Source organism: Dendronephthya gigantea, unplaced genomic scaffold (genome assembly GCF_004324835.1).
Source record: "Dendronephthya gigantea isolate DGI-Jeju-01 unplaced genomic scaffold, DenGig_1.0 000136F, whole genome shotgun sequence".
NCBI lineage: Eukaryota > Metazoa > Cnidaria > Anthozoa > Malacalcyonacea > Nephtheidae > Dendronephthya > Dendronephthya gigantea.
In genome coordinates, this window is record NW_021163146.1 from 103,507 (window position 1) to 123,280 (window position 19,774).

The following is a 19,774-nucleotide window of genomic DNA, read 5'->3' on the forward strand; positions in this document are numbered from 1 at the left end:
ATATGCAAGAATATTAGTATTGTTCGGGTTTGCACCATAGTTCAGCTAAAATGACTTTTAGCATTGTAAATGAAGGATTAAGAGCCATTTTCAATTCTCAGAGGTGCTTATCTATAGGGCTTTAGAGCTGTATTAATGTTCTGCATATTTAAGTGGTTACTTTTTTTTGGGACACCCTGTATACCACTTGACAAGGTTGTTCTTCGTAGCACTTCATTGGTCGAGAGCGAATCACGCGGGAGTGACGAAATATTGATGTCGCTCGCTGGACTCCCTGCAGAGTGAGATAAGGCGTTTTTTCCCATTGGGAAATAAAAACTTTAGTCAAGTGCGGCGCACCTGGGCATGCCACCTTTAGACTGGTTCTTCATTTGAAATTATATGTATTCTATGAATAGATATATCGCTGTTCACCGGGTGGAAAATTGTTTGGTGGGGTGTTATCTCACTGTGAAGAGACCAGTTAACGAGAGAAAAAACAAGAGGATAAACAGATTTAATAAGTACATTTTCATCTTTTTAAGAAAAAAGCAAACAGTTATATGTATATAAATTTTCTATTTGGTTGTATACTTACTGGTGCAGTGTATTTAGGCTTACATAAAGTGTTAAATATTTTTATTGCAAAATCAAAATGGTAGACGTTTGTCCCTATAAAGTCAGGGCCTCGGCTTCGCCTCGTGAAATATCGACCGGTCTCAGATTCCGAAAACATAATTTTTCCTTCGGTCGACGTTGAATAAGTGTTAATTAATTACTCATTCGATGGCAAATACAATTCGGGATTAGCCTAGCGATGCCGGGTGAGTCGGATTTGGCAAATTTACGAGCAAGACGCATCATGCATATTAGCATAATAAAACGGAAAAAATATTTGAAGCGCCTCGTCGAAATCTTTTAGCATTCGTGCCCAGCAACCCAAAGGTTTCGGCACGTATCTTTCGCGGATTGCAGATTTTTGATGTACACCATCAATAACACAAATTTGCATCATAGCTTTTTCACGATATTAAGGAAAATGGATATATAGATGTGGAAGCTTTAACAATATAAAAACAGTGTACTTTAATATCACAATTGCTAATAGTTTGAAAAGCTCTAAATCTCAATAGCTTCTTGTTTTTAATGCAAGCGTTTGTCAAAATACAGCCTTGCTTGACTTCCTGATTTTATCCATTATTTTGTACTTTTGGCTTTCTTTTCTTTCTTAGTTCCTCTAGCTCTAGGAATGTTTAGTTTGTTTGCGAAATAACTTTCCGCGATTTTTTTTGTCATGTAATAATTAATCTGATTATCTCAACCTCGTGAACCATTTTGTGTGAAACGGGATGCGCTTAATGGCCATCCAGGGCAGACACGGAGGTCAGAGTCGCCCGTACTCGTCAAGTGACCCAGGCCTTAAAAATTAATACCGCACTGTCCCACATGCATGTACAAAAAGTAAATACGACCATTTTAATTCACCAAGTTCAAGAACAAAAGAAAAAAAAGTTGTGATTTTGACGAAAAGGATATGTTCAAGTCGAAATAAGACTTATTTTTCACGAATCTCGTCTTTCGTAATTAATTTTGATAATAGTTGTCTTATCTCTGTAGAAAAGTTTTGTATTTCGACTGTATCAATGTTGATCAACGAAAGGATCTCTGAACGCTTCAGTACCGGTGCCAGCTTTATCCATACCCTACCAAATATCGCGTGTAGTGTAAACGGTCTTTAGGAAAGTTATTGCTGGCGAGCGAAGCGAGCCAGCTCCCTATTCTTGACAACAGCCTGTGGAAGCACATACGGCCGCGCGAGTTTGGGGTTTGGGCACGTATATTGAGTCGATGGCTCGACTTTTGTCATTCGGTAGAAATCACAGGCGAAATCACAGGCGAAATAACAGGCGAAATCACAGGCGAAATCACAGGCGAAATCACAGGCGAAATCACAGGCGAAATCACAGGCGAAATCACAGGCGAAATCACAGGCGAAATCACAGGCGAATCACAGGCGAAATCACAAGCGAAATCACAGGCGAAATCACAGGCAAAATCACAGGCGAAATCACAGGCGAAATCACAGGCGAAATCACAGGCGAAATCACAGGCGAAATCACAGGCGAAATCACAGGCGAAATCACAGGCGAAATCACAGGCGAAATCACAGGCGAAATCACAGGCGAAATCACAGGCGAAATCACAAGCGAAATCACAGGCGAAATCACAGGCAAAATCACAGGCAAAATCACAGGCGAAATCACAGGCGAAATCACAGGCGAAATCACAGGCGAAATCACAGGCGAAATCACAAGCGAAATCACAGGCGAAATCACAAGCGAAATCACAGGCGAAATCACAGGCGAAATCACAGGCCAAATCACAGGCGAAATCACAGGCGAAATCACAGGCGAAATCACAGGCGAAATCACAGGCGAAATCACAGGCGAAATCACAGGCGAAATCACAGGCGAAATCACAAGCGAAATCACAGGCGAAATCACAGGCAAAATCACAGGCAAAATCACAGGCGAAATCACAGGCGAAATCACAGGCGAAATCACAGGCCAAATCACAGGCCAAATCGTGTCGCAAAAGATGGCTGATTTTGAGCTTTGCTGACACCTCTCATTCGGCTGTTAATTTATAGCATCCAAATAAGCCGGGTTTTATAACAATTTCAGTTTTTTGCTTTTGGATTCGAATATAAACTGATTACCAAAGGTTCTGAGCCATATAAATCCATCAAAACGTATGGTACAAACATCAAAATTAATATACTATTTTAGACCTTTGGTAAATGTGCAATGTTATATACTGAAACAGTCAAACTTTATCGTTTTTCTTTACTTGTGCGGGGAAGGAATTAAATTCCTGGCAATGTCAATCTTTGAGTTTGGTCTATTTTGTTTGTATGATAGCAAACAATAATGTAAATAGGTAAACCTTCCCCCCAATGAGTCTACTAGATTCAAGCATTAACATGATCTGACTGACAAAAGTGCTGAGCGAGTGCTGATACAAAGTAATAAGATTTTTGCTGCAAACAGTGTAAATTTGAACCTCTGATGATGGTGACTGTTAAAACCTAGTTAATATATTATCCTATTTGCTATTTATTATCTTGTCAAATTCAAATGAATTTATCAATTATCATGGCTTATAATTAATTGATTTTTTAACTTCCTGCACCTTGTGAATAAATCTTGATCAGATCTCCATTTATATTTTTCAGGATGAAGATGCTATGATATAAAGCAAGCTAGAGCTTATCAATTGTCATGCAATTTGCTGGAACATTGAACTGAGATGTATTAAACACATTATACACATTGTTATGAATCTGCATTGTTATCCTTAATATGTTGTTAGCTGGTATTTTTATAACCATTGTTATATTTATAAAAGAAATTAATATACACATGCATTGATTGAGCAGTGTATCTTCAATCTGCAGCCACTTTTATAATTTTCTGTTTATGGTATCAAACTCAAGAGGACTAAACTCATTAGGCTAATCAGGAGTAATTGAGTCTATGGAGAAATGAATATTATTCATTAAAAAGACCAGGGGTCCAGGGCTGCAATTAGATAATATTGAAAACTTTTATAGCCCATTGAGGTACAATTAAGCTGATGACCTTAATGAAAAGTATGCTATGCAAATAGGACTATATATATATATATATATATATATATATATAGGACTCGCCAGCACTCCCCTTTTGAAAATAACTACTAGTTTATGTATTAATCTCCATTAACAAAAGAATGCCTCAACGCTTCGTGAGCATAAGGTCTCCTATCAATTTTATGATTGATCAGCCAGGACACAAACTTTTGAGCTTCGAGATCATCAAGTTTCTTCAAACTGACAGAGTTCCCTTCCGAAATATTTCTCATTCGATCAAAGGAAGAACCAAAAGGGTGTTCACCTTTAGTTAAGACGAAGAAAGCAATCATACCGGCGACCTGGACATCTGATTTCCTTTTGAAACGACATTTCTCATTTTTCTCAATGGCTTGAGTTACTTCCGATGGCATCCATCCAGGAGTACCTTTGGCGAATGTTTGAACTGTCGTTTGATTGTCTTTTAGGACACGACTTATTCCAAAGTCTGCCAATTTCATGCGACCATCGATATCAACCAGGACGTTTGATGGTTTTAAATCTCTGTGCAATATTCCTTTATCATGAAGAAATTCAAGTCCTGACAGAATTTCCTTAATCATTCGTGGACCATGCTCTTGTAGATGTTCAATACTGGATGCATGAACAAGTTCCCTCAAATTTTCTTCGCAAAGATCAACAATAAGATACATGAACACATCGTCATGATCACGGTGAAAATGACGATAGCTCACTATAAATGGACAGTTTTCCGTCTCAATGAGACTCATGATTTCCTTTTCGTTTTCAACTGTTTTGTCCGCACTTTGCACCACAATTCTCTTAACAGCAACTTCACTTCCATCATGCATGAGACAACATAGACACAGAAGAACACCATCGCCAATTTTGAATTGATTCTTTGCGACAAAAGCCTGCATCGGTATTTGAGTCTATTTAAGAAAGATATGGTTATTAGATGCCTCATCAGACGCAATAAAAGGCAGGGCAGGGGCAGAAATCTGAAAAAGGCACTTTAATGGTTTACTAAGGCCAACACGGAAAAAATAAGTTTGATAGCGTTATAGCGCCTGTCCTTTATTCAAACTTCAAATAGATAATGGATTTGTTATGGAATTAACGTTTTGCATTTCTGCTTTTTCATTAAACCCATATTGAAGAACAAAATTACAAATAAGACATTCAATGTCCATGAGCATATAAAGGCAAGCTGCCCCTTCTGCTCCCGTCGACGAAAAGGTTTAACATAAGTTACCCCTTTGAGCTACTATATTGAATTGTCCCTGGCTGCTACAACCCAGCAGCGAGGGAAAATACCTAAATTCAGTTTTCCGCTTGCCATTAAACACTCCCTTTAAACACACCCATTAAAATTATCTTGCAGGTAATTTTACCAAAACTGCAGCGTGATCCTGCACGAGTACACCACAAGGCAATTAGCAAGCAGCCAATTAGCAACGTTCGCTAATGTTCATGACTGTCGTTAAAATTGTGGCATTATCATGCAAACATATCCGACGCATTGTATATCTAAAGCTCATAGGGGTAACTTCTGTTACCATTTACCCTGTCTACCATTTCAGAGTTTTTACAATCCACCGATTTTGCACTAATTTGCTGATTTGCATAAAACCATGAGGAAAGTGATAAAAAATATTTACAGAATTTATGTAAATATTGTTGCGTCAAGGACTGCCTAACAGTTCATCTAGAGTATATTGGGGTAATGCCGTACCCACCTGTGAGACATTCTACCTCGCTTCATGTAGCTAATAAAAACACTTTGTTCAGTGCATTTTTTTAGTAATTGAACATTGGTCCTTGGGGATGGAGTGTTGCCGAAGGTCACCCTCTACCCCATAGACTCGCATAAATCTACATGCATTCGTGTCTAAACCTCAGTAAAGAATGACTTCATGGGGATCTATGACCCCTTTGGACATTTAAGATACTTATCTGGGGAGCTATGACCCCTCTTGGGTGAAGATCAATACTGGGGAGCAACTGCTAAACCCCTGAGGACGTGCAACATGGGGATCCACGACCCCTGAGGACGCCAGAGTCCTTGGCTAGGACTACATAATTAATTGTACCATAAACTACATGAATTAAGCTGTAGCGAGCCTATAAGGGGTAACTTTGACCTTATCTACATTATATTTGAAGCACTTCTCTCTCAAAAACCATTTCTCCCACAACTAATTGTGCGTTTGGTGTCTCGGTTGGGCCTTTAATGATTTATAACGTTGTTTCTATCCAAACTCAGTTAATTTGAAAAATTACCTTTTCTAACATGTTGCAGTTCATTCTTTTCAACATCTCAATCTTCTCACCATGTTTTAAAGACTTTTTGAGACTATTTTGAGATTCTTCGATAAGAATTGGCTTCATTTGGCTTCGTTCGACAAGAAATTTTCCAGCTCTCGGAACAACCCTGTTCTTTTGCCTGATCAGATCCACCAAAGCAACTGAATTGTTTGCAACAGCCATCCTAATGATGTCAGTGCCAAGAGTATGAGCGCTGATGTTACCTTTAGGAGTTATGTCAGCACCCTGTTCAACTAAATACTTAATAATTTCTAATGCACCAGTATCTACAGCAGCGTGTAGGACGGTCCAACCGTCAGTGTATTTACTATTTACATCAGCGCCATTTTTCACGAGGTGCTTTGTGATATCCAGGCTACCTTTAGTAACAGCAGTGTGGAGGACTGTCCACCCGTCAGTATTCTTTCCATTTACATCAGCGCCATTCTGAACGAGGTATTTTACCATATCTAGTGTACCTTTATTAACAGCACTGTGCAGGACTGTCCATTTGTCAGAATTCTTACCATTTATATCAGCGCCATTTTCAACGAGATATTTTACCACCTTTAGCGTACCTTTCGTAACGGCGCTGTGCAGCACTGTTCGTCCGTTCGTCGTCTTACCAATTACATCAGCGCCATTCTCAACCAGGTATTTTACTATATCTATCGTACTTTCAGTAACAGCGTAGTGCAACACTGTCCTACCGTAAGTATTCTTACCATTTACATCAGCGCCCTTTTCAACAAGATATTTCACCATTTCTAGCGTACCTTTAGAAACAGCGTAGTGCAGGACAGACCATCCGTCAATATACTTGCAATTTACATCAGCACCTTTTCCAATGAGATATTTTACCGTTTCGTGTGCTCCTTTAGCAACAGCACTGTGCAACACTGTCCATCCGTTACTATCCTTGCCATTTACATCAGCGCCATTTTCAACAAGGAAACTTACAATTTCTAGCGTACCTTCAGTAACAGCACTGTGAAGCACTCTCCATTTATCAGGATCCTTGCCATTTACATCAGCCCCATGTTCAACAAGATATTTTACCATATCAAGCTTACTTCCAGTAACAGCATTGTGTAGAACTGTCTTTCCGTCAATATCCGTGCTATTTACATCAGCGCCGTTTTCAGCAAGATATTTCACTATTTCTGGCTTACCTTTAGCAACAGCACTGTGCAGCACTGTCGACCCGTCAGCATTTTTGCTGTTAATGGCATTCACAGCTGCGCCTTTTTCAACAAGATATTTCACTATACCCAGCGTACCTTTACTAACAGCAGTGTGTAGAACTGTCAACCCGTCAATATCCGGTCTATTTACATCAGCGCCGTTTTCAACAAGATATTTCACTATTTCAAGCTTACCTTTAGCAACAGCACTGTGCAGCACTGTCGACCCGTTAGTATCCTTGCTATTTACATCAGCGCCATGTTCAACAAGATATTTTACCATTTCTGGGTTATTTGTAGAAAGAGCGTAGTTCAAGACTGCCCTCCCGTCAGTATCCTTGCTATTTACTCGAGCTCCCTTTTCGACAAGATATTTTACCATTTCTAGTGTACCTTTGCTAACAGCATAGTGCAATACTGTCCATCCATCAGTATACCTGCCATTTACATCCGCACCGTTTTCAACAAGATATTTTATGATTTCTAGCTTACCTTCAGTAACAGCATTGTGCAGCACTGTCCACCCATCAGTATCAATTCCATTTACATCAGCGTTATTTTCAACAAGATATTTTACCATTTCAAGCGTACCTTCACTAACTGCAAAATGCAGCACTGTGTCCCCATTGGTATCTTTACCATTTACATCAGCCCCATGTTCAACAAGGTATTTTACCACATCTAGCTTACTTTCAGTAACAGCGCTGTGTAGAACTGACCTCTCGTCAAAATCCGTGCTATTTACATCAGCCCCGTTTTCAACAAGGTATTTCACTATATCTGGCTTACCTTTAGTAACAGAAGTGTGCAGTACTGTCCTTCCGTCAGTATTTTTACCTTCTACATCAGCTCCCTTCTCAACAAGATATTTTATCATTTCTAGTGTACCTTCGCTAACAGCATAGTGCAATACTGTCCATCCATCAGTATACTTGCCATTTACATCGGCGCCATTTTCAACAAGATATTTTATGATTTCTAGCTTACCTTCAGTAACAGCATTGTGAAGCACTGTCCACCCGTTAGTATCCTTTCCATTTACATCAGCGCCATTTTCAACGAGACATTTTACCATTTCTAGCGTACCTTTACTAACTGCAAAATGCAGCACTGTTTCCCCATCAGAATCCTTTCCATTTACATTGGCGCCCTTTTGAACGAAATATTTCACAATTTCTAATGATCGAGACTGTATTGCACTCTGGAGAGCTCTGCAATCATCTTGAAAATTATGTTCAGGGCCATATTGCACAAAATACTTAACAAGATCGAGTAAACCATTTCTTGTCGCGTTACAAAGAACTGTTTCACCTTCTTCGTTCTGGGAATAAATGTCTGCTCCATGGTCAACTAAATATTTAACAATTTTTTGATCTGCTGGACTAAACTGAAAAGCACGCCAAAGAATTGTCTTCTTCCAACTATCTTCATTGTTTGCGCCACATTCAACTTGCTTTCTTATTTCGTCCCAAAATTTCTGTTTTCCTTCTTCACAGACGTTTTTACTTCCACTTGCCTCTTGCTTTTCATCACTTTCTATATATGGAGGTTTTAACATGATAAAATCATACAAATTTGGTAGCGTTTTTTACGATCTTCCAGGACATCATTTTCAATGCAAACTTAAAAATTATTTGACAAACACAGTCTAAATATGACTTTTTATTCAGTACTTTTCGTTTACTTTCATGGGTTTCTTATTTCCTCGACGGCCTTTAAGTTTCTATGCAAATATATATCTTCACGCAATTTTATCTATTTTGGAAAAATGAGTACAATAATTGTACTTTAGTATCATTAATAATATTAATAGAGCAAAAAAGAGCGCAATTAATGCCAAAATGATACCAGTGTTTAGAAATTCAACCGAGCACGTAGCGAGAGTTTATTTGCAAACCACGAGTATGATTTTTGCATGTATTATATATCTTCTGGTAAATGCTGCAATTCCTCTGGCTAAAGAGTGGGATCTGAGCATTAATAGGGGGTCTCAAGGCTTCCGACGCCATTGGCCAGGGGGTGCAAAAACATTGGAGCGAGCGCGCGGCCAGAGCGATTTCCCATACGAATCTATAATGAGTGAGCGAGATTTACATTTGCTCATTTCGCTCGATTTTTGCAAAACGATTAAGAAGTTAGCCAATTTAATAATTGCTGATCGATTATTGGGTTTTTGTTGATATGTGGCTGGAGCTTCATGTGAATCAGAGACCGGGAAGTGTTAAAATATCGCGATTTTGTCGAGGTGTTTTTGCGAGCTGTTTACGCCATTGGATCTTCACAGACAACCTCCCTTTACTTGATTTTTGTCGTGATAGGCGCTAAAAGGAAGACGGCATTTTCAGCACAACAAAAAAATGGGAAAATACATATGGAGATAATGTGTAACTTGTTAACCTGTGCCTGCTGTGCGGTTGACAATCACTGTTGTATTGCTTTTGAAATCTACTACGAGTGGTGTCACATATCACTTGATAGTGTCTGCTCATCGTGTATTCACTGCATCTAGAAAGCTCTTTTGTCTATTAAATTTTTCGAGCGTTGTCTTACTTGACTTCGGTGGAAAGAGTATATATAATCATTGCGATATGGCAAAAAAACAGTCTGAAGAATGTTTCTCATATGAGGATTTTCTAAGCTGGACGCTCTCCACGCTCAAAGTCTTTTTGGGTATTCGTGGCCTAAAGCAAACTGGTACGAAATCGGAACTTGTTGGACCAGAAACTGGTCCCTAACTGCTGCTAATCTTATTGTTGTTGTTGTTGCTGTTGCTGTTGTTGTTGTTGTTGTTGTTGTTGTTGTTGTTGTTGTTGTTGTTGTTGTTGTTGTTGTTGTTGTTGTTGTTGTTGTTGTTGTTGTTGTTGTTGTTGTTGTTGTTAGGGGGCGACGCTCTTTAAAATAACCCTAAAGCTCTAGCATTACTTGTTTGATCGGAATGAAACTTGGCACAATTATTCTAAGCAATATTCCGCATCGATTGACGGAGTTCGAATTTTTACTTTTGATCTTTGAAGCAAGTTACAAGCAATTCTTGATATATGTGCAGCAAATAATATATACATATCATTAATATTCAGCCTATATATACGTAAACGAAAACGATTGGAAATACATTGTCCTCTCCTTTGTTGAACTTACAATGCAGTTCAGAAATTAAACTCGGTTACGCAGTTCCTGGTCCACTATAGTACTATCGTACTTGTGGCTAGAGCATTTGGAGCATATGAACTAAACGCTTCCAAAAAGTTTACACAAGAGCAAATATCCGCAAGCATTAAGAAGGAATACGAGAAAAGGCTTCAATATCACAAAATCAAAACCGACCCAAACAGTTTGCCGGATAATGCCGGGAAGGACAGTGTAGCAGATTGGCCTCAGCTAGATGATGGTAAGTTATTTAGTTATATTTTAAAAGTTGAAGCAGTAGATGTTAATTATATCGGCAAATGCAAAGATTAAAGGCGTATTTTTTTTGGATAAAAATGTCCTACAGATGCCACCATGATTTTCTTAAAAGGCTATGTATGTCCCTCACAGAGGGTCAGAGATAACCCACACAAAGCATTGATCTGTGTCTGAGGTAAGAACTGATGAGCCTAATGTTTTAAAATCATTGTGCACTTGTATAGCTGGCACCGGGAAGGTTTGCAATCATGTAATAGCTATACTTTAAAAAAAACTTTGCTTTTCATATGGAAGTTTTTTATCTGCCCAGCTGTTACCTCTTTTCTTGTCCCGCTATTCCAGCCTTGTGGCATACTTGTGCATGCAGGATCTATAAACATTTTACGTATGAAAAGCAAAGTTTATTTTATAAAGTATAGCTATTACATGATTGCAAACCTCCCCGGTGCCAGCTATACAAGTGCACCATGATGTTAAAACTTTAGGCTTATCAGTTCTTACCTCGGACACAGATCCATGCTTTGTGTGGGTGATCTCTGACCCTCTGTGAGGGACATACATTGCCCTTAAAGAAAATCATGGTGGCATCTGTAGGACATTCTGTAACATGTACATTGTGTCCGCAAATTAACCCACTCATCCAATAAGAATCCGCCTTTTCATCTTTGTATTTGCCGATGTAATCAACATATACTGCTTTAACTTTTAAAATATAACTAAATAACTTACCAACATCTAGCTGAGGACAATCTGCTACACTGTCCTTTCTTCTTAATGCTTGCAGATATTTGCTCTTGTGTAAACTTTTTGGGAGCGTTTAGTTCATATGCTCCAAATGCCCTAGCCACAAGTACGATCGTACTATAGTGGACCAGGAACTGCGTAACCGAGTTTAATTTCTGAACTGCATTGTATTTATAACAAAGGAGAGGACAATGTATTTCTAATAGTTTTCGTTTACGTATATATAGGCTGAATATTAATTATATGTATATATTATTTGCTGCACATATATCAAGAATTGCTTGTAACTTTACTTAACCTTTTCCTTCTTAATGCTGGCGGATATTTCAGTGCTCTTGTGTAAACTTTTTGGGAGCGTTTAGTTCATATGCTCCAAATGCTCTAACCACAAGTTCTGATTTCGTACCAGTTTGCTTTAGGCCACGAATACCCAAAAAGACTTTGAGCGTGGAGAGCGTCCAGCTTAGAAAATCCTCATATGAGAGACTTTCTTCAGACTGTTTTGTTGCCATATCGCAATGATTTGTATATATACTCTTTCCACCGAAGTCAAGTAAGACAACGCTCAAAAAATTTAATAGATAAAAGAGCTTTCCAGACGCTATCAAGTGATATGTGACACCACTCGTAGTAGATTTCAAAAGCAATACAACAGTGATTGTCAACCGCACAGCTGGCACAGGTTAACAAGTTACACATTATCTCCATATGTGTTTTTCCGTTTTCTTGTTGTGCTGAAAATGTCTTCATTTCAGCGCTTATCACGACAAAAATCAAGTAAAGGGAGGTTGTCTGTGAAGATCCAATGGCGTAAACAGCTCGCAAAATCACCTCGACAAAATCGCGATATCTTAACACTTCCCATGAAGTTCCAGCCACATATCAACAAAAACCCAATAATCGATCAGCAATTATTAAATTGGCTTACTTTTTAATCGTTTTGCACAAATCGAGCGAAATGCGCAAATGTAAATTTCGCTCACTCATTGTAGATTTGTATGGGAAATCGCTCAGGTTGCGCGCTTGCACCAATGTTTTTGCACCCCCTGGTCCAGTGGCGTTGGAAACCTTGAGACCCCCTATTGCACTCTTCGATCCTCATAGCCAATGACCATTTAGGACACAAAATATAATTTCTCAATTATGCTAAATTTTAATACTTCCAAATTGCACTATTTACCAAGGATATATCATTCTGATAAAAATTAACAATCGACTTTTTTCATGATGATATCAAACGCCGAAAGTCTGATGTTACACGAAGTTTGATAGGCTGGATAGTTTTAAGGAGCAAATCAAGAATTTCCATCATTTTAAGGAAGGTCTATTATATTATTGAAGTTCAAGTGCCTATATACCATGGTTGCATATTTTAAGGTATTTCATATATCTTTGCAATACGTTATGTTATTAAAAAATTCTCTTGATCGATTTATTATAGCCTTTAAAGTTACCGGACATGACGTCAAATCGGGAATTAGATTCTGTTTTCGATTCTTTTGTTTCAGTTGCACGAAATTCCTGATTTGACGTCATTTCCGGCAACTTTAAACGCTAATATAAGTCCATCAAAGCAAACTTTTTCAATTAAAAAATGTATTGTAAAGCTTTTTAAAATACCTTAGACTTTTGATATATTCAAAATCCGCAACTATGCTATAGCCGTATAGGCACTTTCAATAAATTGTCTTTAGATTAGAGAAGATATATAATTTATATGTGATAAAAATAATTGGGTCGTGCGATTAAAATGATGGAAATAGAAAGAATGGGAGTGAAATAATGCTCAAGTCATACGAGCTAGCGTTTACAAAACAAAGGTTTATGTATCTAAAGATACAATTTATTGAAATAAATTATAATTTATCAGAACACTGCTTGGTAAATAGTACAATTTGAAATTATTAAAATTTAGTATAATTTCAAACTTATATTTTGTATCCTGAATGCTGATTGGCTAGTTGTATTGTATACTAGAGTGATTTTTATTGGCTTTGAGCAAACGAGCAATTACTACTCGAAAGGGTTGGCAATGAAATTGCAGCATTTTCCAAAGATTACAGAAGATAATATATAACTAGAGAAATGACTGTGCTCCTCTTGACAAATTAGCGTCCAGAATTTTGTCATGTTAACATTACGACGATAAGCCGAATACTTGAAGAATGCAGAGAGAACTTTCACGTGCATTTCGAGCAAGGGATTTTGTTTAGAAGTTTTTGACCTGGCTTCGAACTCTTTTCTTGAAACGTCGCGGTTTTGTTTATTTTTCCTTGTATAGTCAATTAATTCAAACCAGGCCGGTTCTTAGTAAATGTTCTATAATAAAGGAATATACTAAATTCATGGTTTCCGTGCAGGATAGCGTGATACTCCACGCGGGATATTGCGAGACTTTTCGAAAGCGTGAAAAAGCACGAGTCGTAGGCGAGCTGAAAGTCGAGAAACTATTTAGTATTTGTTTTATAAAATAAATACAATGGGAAAATTGTAACTTTTCGTGCGTGATTTTCTCATCCTGAACGCCGACTAACCATTGAAATTGCGAGTTTCATTGCACTTATTATATAAAATTTCATACCATTATGACATTTTTCGTTTTCAATGTTTTCTCCTTGAAGTTCCACTTCAATTCCTTTTTGTTCATTAACAACAGGCTTGGATTGTTTATTTCCCAACGCAGATATATCATCTAAATTCCCAGATGTTCCTATACGATTCCTTTTTGCCAAAGTTAAAGTTATGTCACTCTCCTCACGCTGGGATATGATGACGTTATTATTTTCCATGGATTCAGTCATTCAAATCTTATTTGGCGAAGCCGCCATCTTCGAGCAAAACAGCTATCCCTAAAACAATTCAGACTTCAGATCAAAAGATCTTCACATCACGTTGCATGTGCGCCTTTCTAAAAAGCAAACTTTTATTTTTAAAACCCATCAAAGACATATCAAATTTTTAAAACCCATAATAGAATTTTACTAGAAATACATACATGAAACAGCCCCTCGTCATTTCAATCGAAGCGGAATATTTCCTAAGCCGGAACTCAGGAAAAACTACTCGAATGAGTTGAAAACATGACTCGAATGAGTCGAAAGCTCATAATGTTTCTTTTTTGCAGAAACCAATACAGTCATAAAAGTGAAGTAAACATCGCCCGTTTTCCCACGGCATTATAAGCAGGCAATTTAGTCCTTATGTATTGTCATTGTTAACTGCAAAGACACAGCAATATTCTAATAGGTCAACCATCTTGACATGTTCAGAACAATTACGATTTTAAAAATGAAATTAACTTAAGCTAGGCTCTGAAGAGGAAATTATCCTCTTTTATTATATGGATGGGAGTACTTTATTGAGGACTAAACACTGGTACAACTCATACGCCACTATGTGACATGTTTACGTTATGTCTATGTCATGTTTATGCCATGTAAATGTCATGTTTATGTCATATAAATTAATGTCATACGGTATGTCATTTCTATGTTTGGGGGTCACATAACGAGTTTCAAAAATTTTCCCGCTACTCTCATTGCTGTTATGAAAAGAAAAATGGTCTTTGGTTTGTATATAAAACGAAATTAACGTTAGATATACAAACGAAAACAATTGAAAGACATCTTTATAGATACGTAAAATTTATTCTACTTTAATGTTTAGGCTATAATTAAAAAGATATTCGCTTTTATTATGGGCCTTCATTGCTTATTTACTTGTCTATTACTTTACTCTTATGGCTTATTCATTTTTTCTGTGTACTTTTGTTACTCTGAATTTAGTCGATATAATAAACGGAACATGCACCACACGGTTCCCTTGAAGACATAGGTTTTATGTTCTCGTGAACAATTTCCCACGAGCGAGCTTAGCGAAGAGATTGACCCATATACTGCCTTTAAAAAAATTATGCCCTACAATATTCTAAAGGTGACGAGACAACATCGATTCTTGAATTGTCCTTGGGAGTACTTTACTACATCACCGAAGGGCTGAAACTATACGCAATGATTTGATGGCTGATTGCCATCTAAGTGTTCTGAACATGTCATGGTGGCTGATGTGATAGAATATGTCTATGTCTGTGCAGTCATGCGACAATGACCGATTTGAATTCAGAAATAATAAAAGATAAATTTATAACTGAACTATTTGTCATCGGTTAAAATTACTTGTTCACGACACATTAACGATTAAATGGAAACCAGGCTTAATTGGGGTTGTATATTGAAGCATTTCTAATCACCGTATCAACATTCGCTTTCGTCGAATGAAATCCGGCAGTCACACGGCTACGAATTTGCGAATATGAAACCCTAAATTTAGAGCCCCTAACTGAGGATAACTATTGCCGATTGATTCTTGGCGAGATAGATCGTGGTCTCTAAGTTTAGCGTGAACATAGCCCAAGTCACTCATGAGTAAAATTCGTCTAACGTAGCAATCGATAAAGTCTGTGTTGCAATTTAAGTAATTGGACCATTAGGCCACAATCCTTGCGCAAATGCGCTGCATTTCACAAAATTTCTTATCGATTCTAAGCACTGTCGCAGTGAAACAAATTACTCTGATATAACACAAGGTTATTTATCCCAAGGTTATTCCTAGCTTCAATGGTTTATACCCTACAACATTGACAATATGTTAAACAAAGAGCTCTGTGATCTACATTCCAGCAAACCTACCTTCATCGCTGACTGTCCCCGCTGTCGTCAGTGGCATATATTCGTCATTAGCGTGCTGCTGTGATGCTCTCTTAAAACGAAGAAAAAACCTTATTTATTCTGAAGTCTAGTTCGCAACATTATTTAACTATAAAGACCAGAATTCTTTGAATATTATCTTGCAATTATAGGCAATTAGCTGCAATATGGTTTCCACAATGCAATGAAATTTCCTTGCGATTGACAACACAAGCGTGAGAGGGATCTGTGTTGATATGATATATGATGCATTCTTTTCAAAAGTTTTTTGTTCCGGTTTTTTCCCAATGTTGCTTCCCTCTATGAGCCATATGCGAATAAGTTGTGGAAACCCTGGCCTAATATTCTGGCACGGTATGTTGGCTTTTGCTGGATTTCCTCCTGCAGAGAAATGTTAGCCAGCGAAATATTTGCATATTTTCTTTTGAATTGAGAGCAGTCCAATTGAACAAATTTCTTTATTTTGGTAAAATGCCACCAGTTGGTTATCTTACTTGAACACACACTGCTTCTTCTATTGCAGGTCAAAAGTATCCTCTTCAATTGGATATGCATATGATAGAACGTCGAGAACGCTAACTGGCAGTCCAAACGAAGTTTTATTCTGTCGAATTTTTTTATCTTGTATCTTGCATCATATAATCATTTTTAAAGATCAAAGGAACAATAGATGAATATATGAATATAAACCGGCAACCTTAATTACGCTTTTGGCTACGGCCCGGTTTACAGTAGTTGTCAAAGCGGATTTGGACCCGGCTGAAAATAGACCCTGGTCCATACCCATATTTGAACCGGAGGATCCGCTAGCGGATATAAACCTACAGGGGTCCAATTCCGCCGATTTGGGTTATATTTTTCTCACGGATTCTAACCCCCTCGTAAATTTTATAATTGAATCGTATTGTGTCTTAATATTATTTGAGAGCGTTTGGAATCATCTTAAATATTAACTAATCGTTGAGAAACGTTTTTTAAAACGTTTTCTTGCAAAAATTTAAAATTTAAACAAGTTTAGAAAAATTCTGTCCTGGCGAGATTTTTTAAAAATAAAAAAGTGATTTTTGTGACATTTAAAATATTGATAATACTTTTTGACGAATTTTTTTAGACTTATTCTAATTTTCGCTTTACTTGTTAAGGTTTTTAAAAATTTAAATATTGGCGTAGCAGACTCGTTTTCGAGCAAAGTGGGTGAATAGTCATATTTATCGACAATTTTATGACTGTTAGAATGTTGCCTAGAATGTTACCTAGTGTATTGGGGAAAATTCTTTTCCTTCAGGAAGAAATCTGCTGCCAAAATTTTATATCTAAGTCACGAGTTTTCAATATTTTTGAAATTGTAAGGAGCCATCTATCATCTTTTGAGATATCTACATTTATAATTTGAAGGGAAATTATGTCACCAGTTTGAAGCTTTTTTGATAATCAAAGAAAATCGTGTCCCATAGATTATAAAACATGCGCCGAAATTGTTTCTTTCAAGAGGCAATTTTACAGGTAAATTATTACGGGCATACGTCAACGAAAAATAAAATTAGCAAAAGCCAGTGTAAACATCTTAGGGTTGAGAAATACTCATCAAAATTTAGAAATTAGCTCATTAATGAAACAGGGTTCCTTGATAAAGCAGTAGAAGACTAACGCCTGTATTCAAAAAGTTCAACCTACGCCTGTTTACACACTCACACTCATCGAGTGTGGCATATAAATTTTGTTAATGCTGGTCAACGAGAAAGTTTTCTTTCAATAGATGGAAAGATATAAGGTGAATCACTGAAAATTAAGCCCCTTTTCGGCTGGAAATACCGCCATGGAAACGTTATGAGAAGATTAGAATCTCCCACTCAATGAGTTTGAGTGTGAGTGAGCTTTTAGAATACAGGCGTTAATGTAGGAGACCGTGTTAAGCTGTAAAATATACATGCATATTATTTGCTCATCAGGGGTCTCCGTGGAGAGCGATTGGGGGGGGGGATGTTCATAATATATTCATCTTAACAGACTGTAAAAACAATTGATTTGAAAATAAATTACTCCTGCGTATCCAAACACAGGATATCCTGCGTATCCAATTATCGTGCTGGCTACGCCACTGGACTGATGCATAGGCACCATCAGATAATATAACACTTTCAGTAAATAATAATGAAAAGAAATCATCTGATTAGGAAGAATATCCAATTTTACATTTATTGTGATCAAATGAGACCAATATAAGATCTATGGCTATGCAGCTATGCACCTATTCCTCAACTATATCTATGCAGTGGAAATCATGTTGTTCGAATCAAAGTGAATAATAATGATATAGTGCTTGCATGCACGTGGTACAAGTTAGCTTTTCATGAAGTTAATTTGATCTACATATGCAGTGCTATACAGAAGTAACCTAACATAAACCGCAGTTAACCTAGGTCAAACCGAGCTCTGACCGTGGTTGAACCGAGGTAAAACCGAGGTAAAACCGAGGTAAAACCAAGGTTGAACCTCGAATTTGTCGCTACCTGTCTTTCCGTGTCTTTGGAGTATAATCTTGAAAGACCTATAAAGGCCTATCTACACGATACGATTAGTCGTTTACGATTCTTACCATGACGTATATGATTGAATAAACACGCGCACAAACGTTAGATTTTAAAATTCGTTATCAGCGCATGAACAAAAATGCGTCATACAATAGTAGCAATAGTATACGACAAATCGTATCGTGTAGATAGGCTTTAACAATATAGAAAAATCAAAACGTTTTCCGAAAGTCAACGACTCGACAACAAAGAAAACCCCCGCTTCTGGGCCAGAGAAATATTTAGGAAGCGAGAAGAGCTTTGCGCGTACCATAAACTAGTCCTTAAACTTCGTCGGCATGATAGAGAATACTTCATATTCTTTTATAATACTTCAATATATTATGATATTCCTTACTTATTTGGTATGAATTTCAATTTTTTCCGTATGTCACCGGACCGTTTTGGCCAGAATTTCGTCGTTTCTTGTCGTTATATGTCTTTGAGACAGGGTTTGTCCTATCCCAACGACATTGTCGTTTTCGGTTTTTCTGTGTTGTTATCGGTTTTTCAAGATTACTCTAAAGACTCCAAAAGACAGGTAGCGACAGATAACGATCTTATACAAACTGGGCTTAAGATGTTTTCGATATGATTACTGTGTCGTCGTTCTTAGCAGTTCTTAACGTTCCATTCGGAAGAAAAAGGCAACCGCGATCGTATTTTTCCCCTTGCAGTCCTCTGCGATTTTTATCGGTCGACGGCAACCGAAGCGCAACCGAAGTGTTGGGTTATTTCTGAACAGTACTGTATTCTTAAAGGACATAAACATGACCGCCTCAAAGCTTATTTTTTTAGGAGGGTGCCTATATTAAATAAACTATCGACATGAACATAATTATGAAAATTAACGTATTAATATTCTCTAAATGGATATTGCAAAAGCACCAAAATGTGAAGTAGTGAATACGATCAATTACTCAATTTTTTCTTCAACAACGAAAGGATACTGCTGTTATTTTGGGGTTATAAAATAGCTTATTCTATGTGTATAGAGATTTATGCACACTAGAATAATGAAAAAAAAATCGTATTTCACTGGTTAAATTAAACTTCATGCAATTTAATTAGGCCTACTATTTTTTCACGCTTGAAAGATGCCATACACGGCTTCAAAAGTGAAAAATTGTCGTATGTCATTTTGGCGCGGCAATCTGTTTACATTTTTTCAAGATGACTACGAAATATAGGATTGAGATTCAAAACACATGTCTCAAATTCAAGAAATTTTTGCATTCGGCACATTTC

At 37.3% G+C, this 19,774-nt stretch overlaps 1 protein-coding gene across 1 annotated transcript; it reads right to left on the reverse strand.

Annotated features, from left to right (window-relative positions):
- Positions 1-5,617: 5,617 nt before the first annotated feature.
- LOC114536443 (putative ankyrin repeat protein RF_0381) lies at positions 5,618-8,055 on the reverse strand. The gene is made up of 4 exons (XM_028557804.1): positions 8,045-8,055; positions 6,991-7,994; positions 5,894-6,948; positions 5,618-5,734 (listed from the first exon to the last, which is right to left on the reverse strand). Exons 1-4 carry the CDS (start codon positions 8,053-8,055, stop codon positions 5,618-5,620), a joined length of 2,187 nt encoding a protein of 728 aa, XP_028413605.1.
- Between the last annotated feature and the right edge of the window lie 11,719 nt (positions 8,056-19,774).

Excerpts from the sequence above, each read along its gene's own strand:
- LOC114536443 (XM_028557804.1), bottom strand. Across the intron at positions 6,949-6,990 it reads ACACAATGCTGTTACTGGAA|ATGTAAATGGCAAGGATCCT; the intron begins GTAAGCTTGATA and ends AACATGGGGCTG. Across the intron at positions 5,735-5,893 it reads ACTGCAACATGTTAGAAAAG|GCTCGCTACAGCTTAATTCA; the intron begins GTAATTTTTCAA and ends TACCCCTTATAG.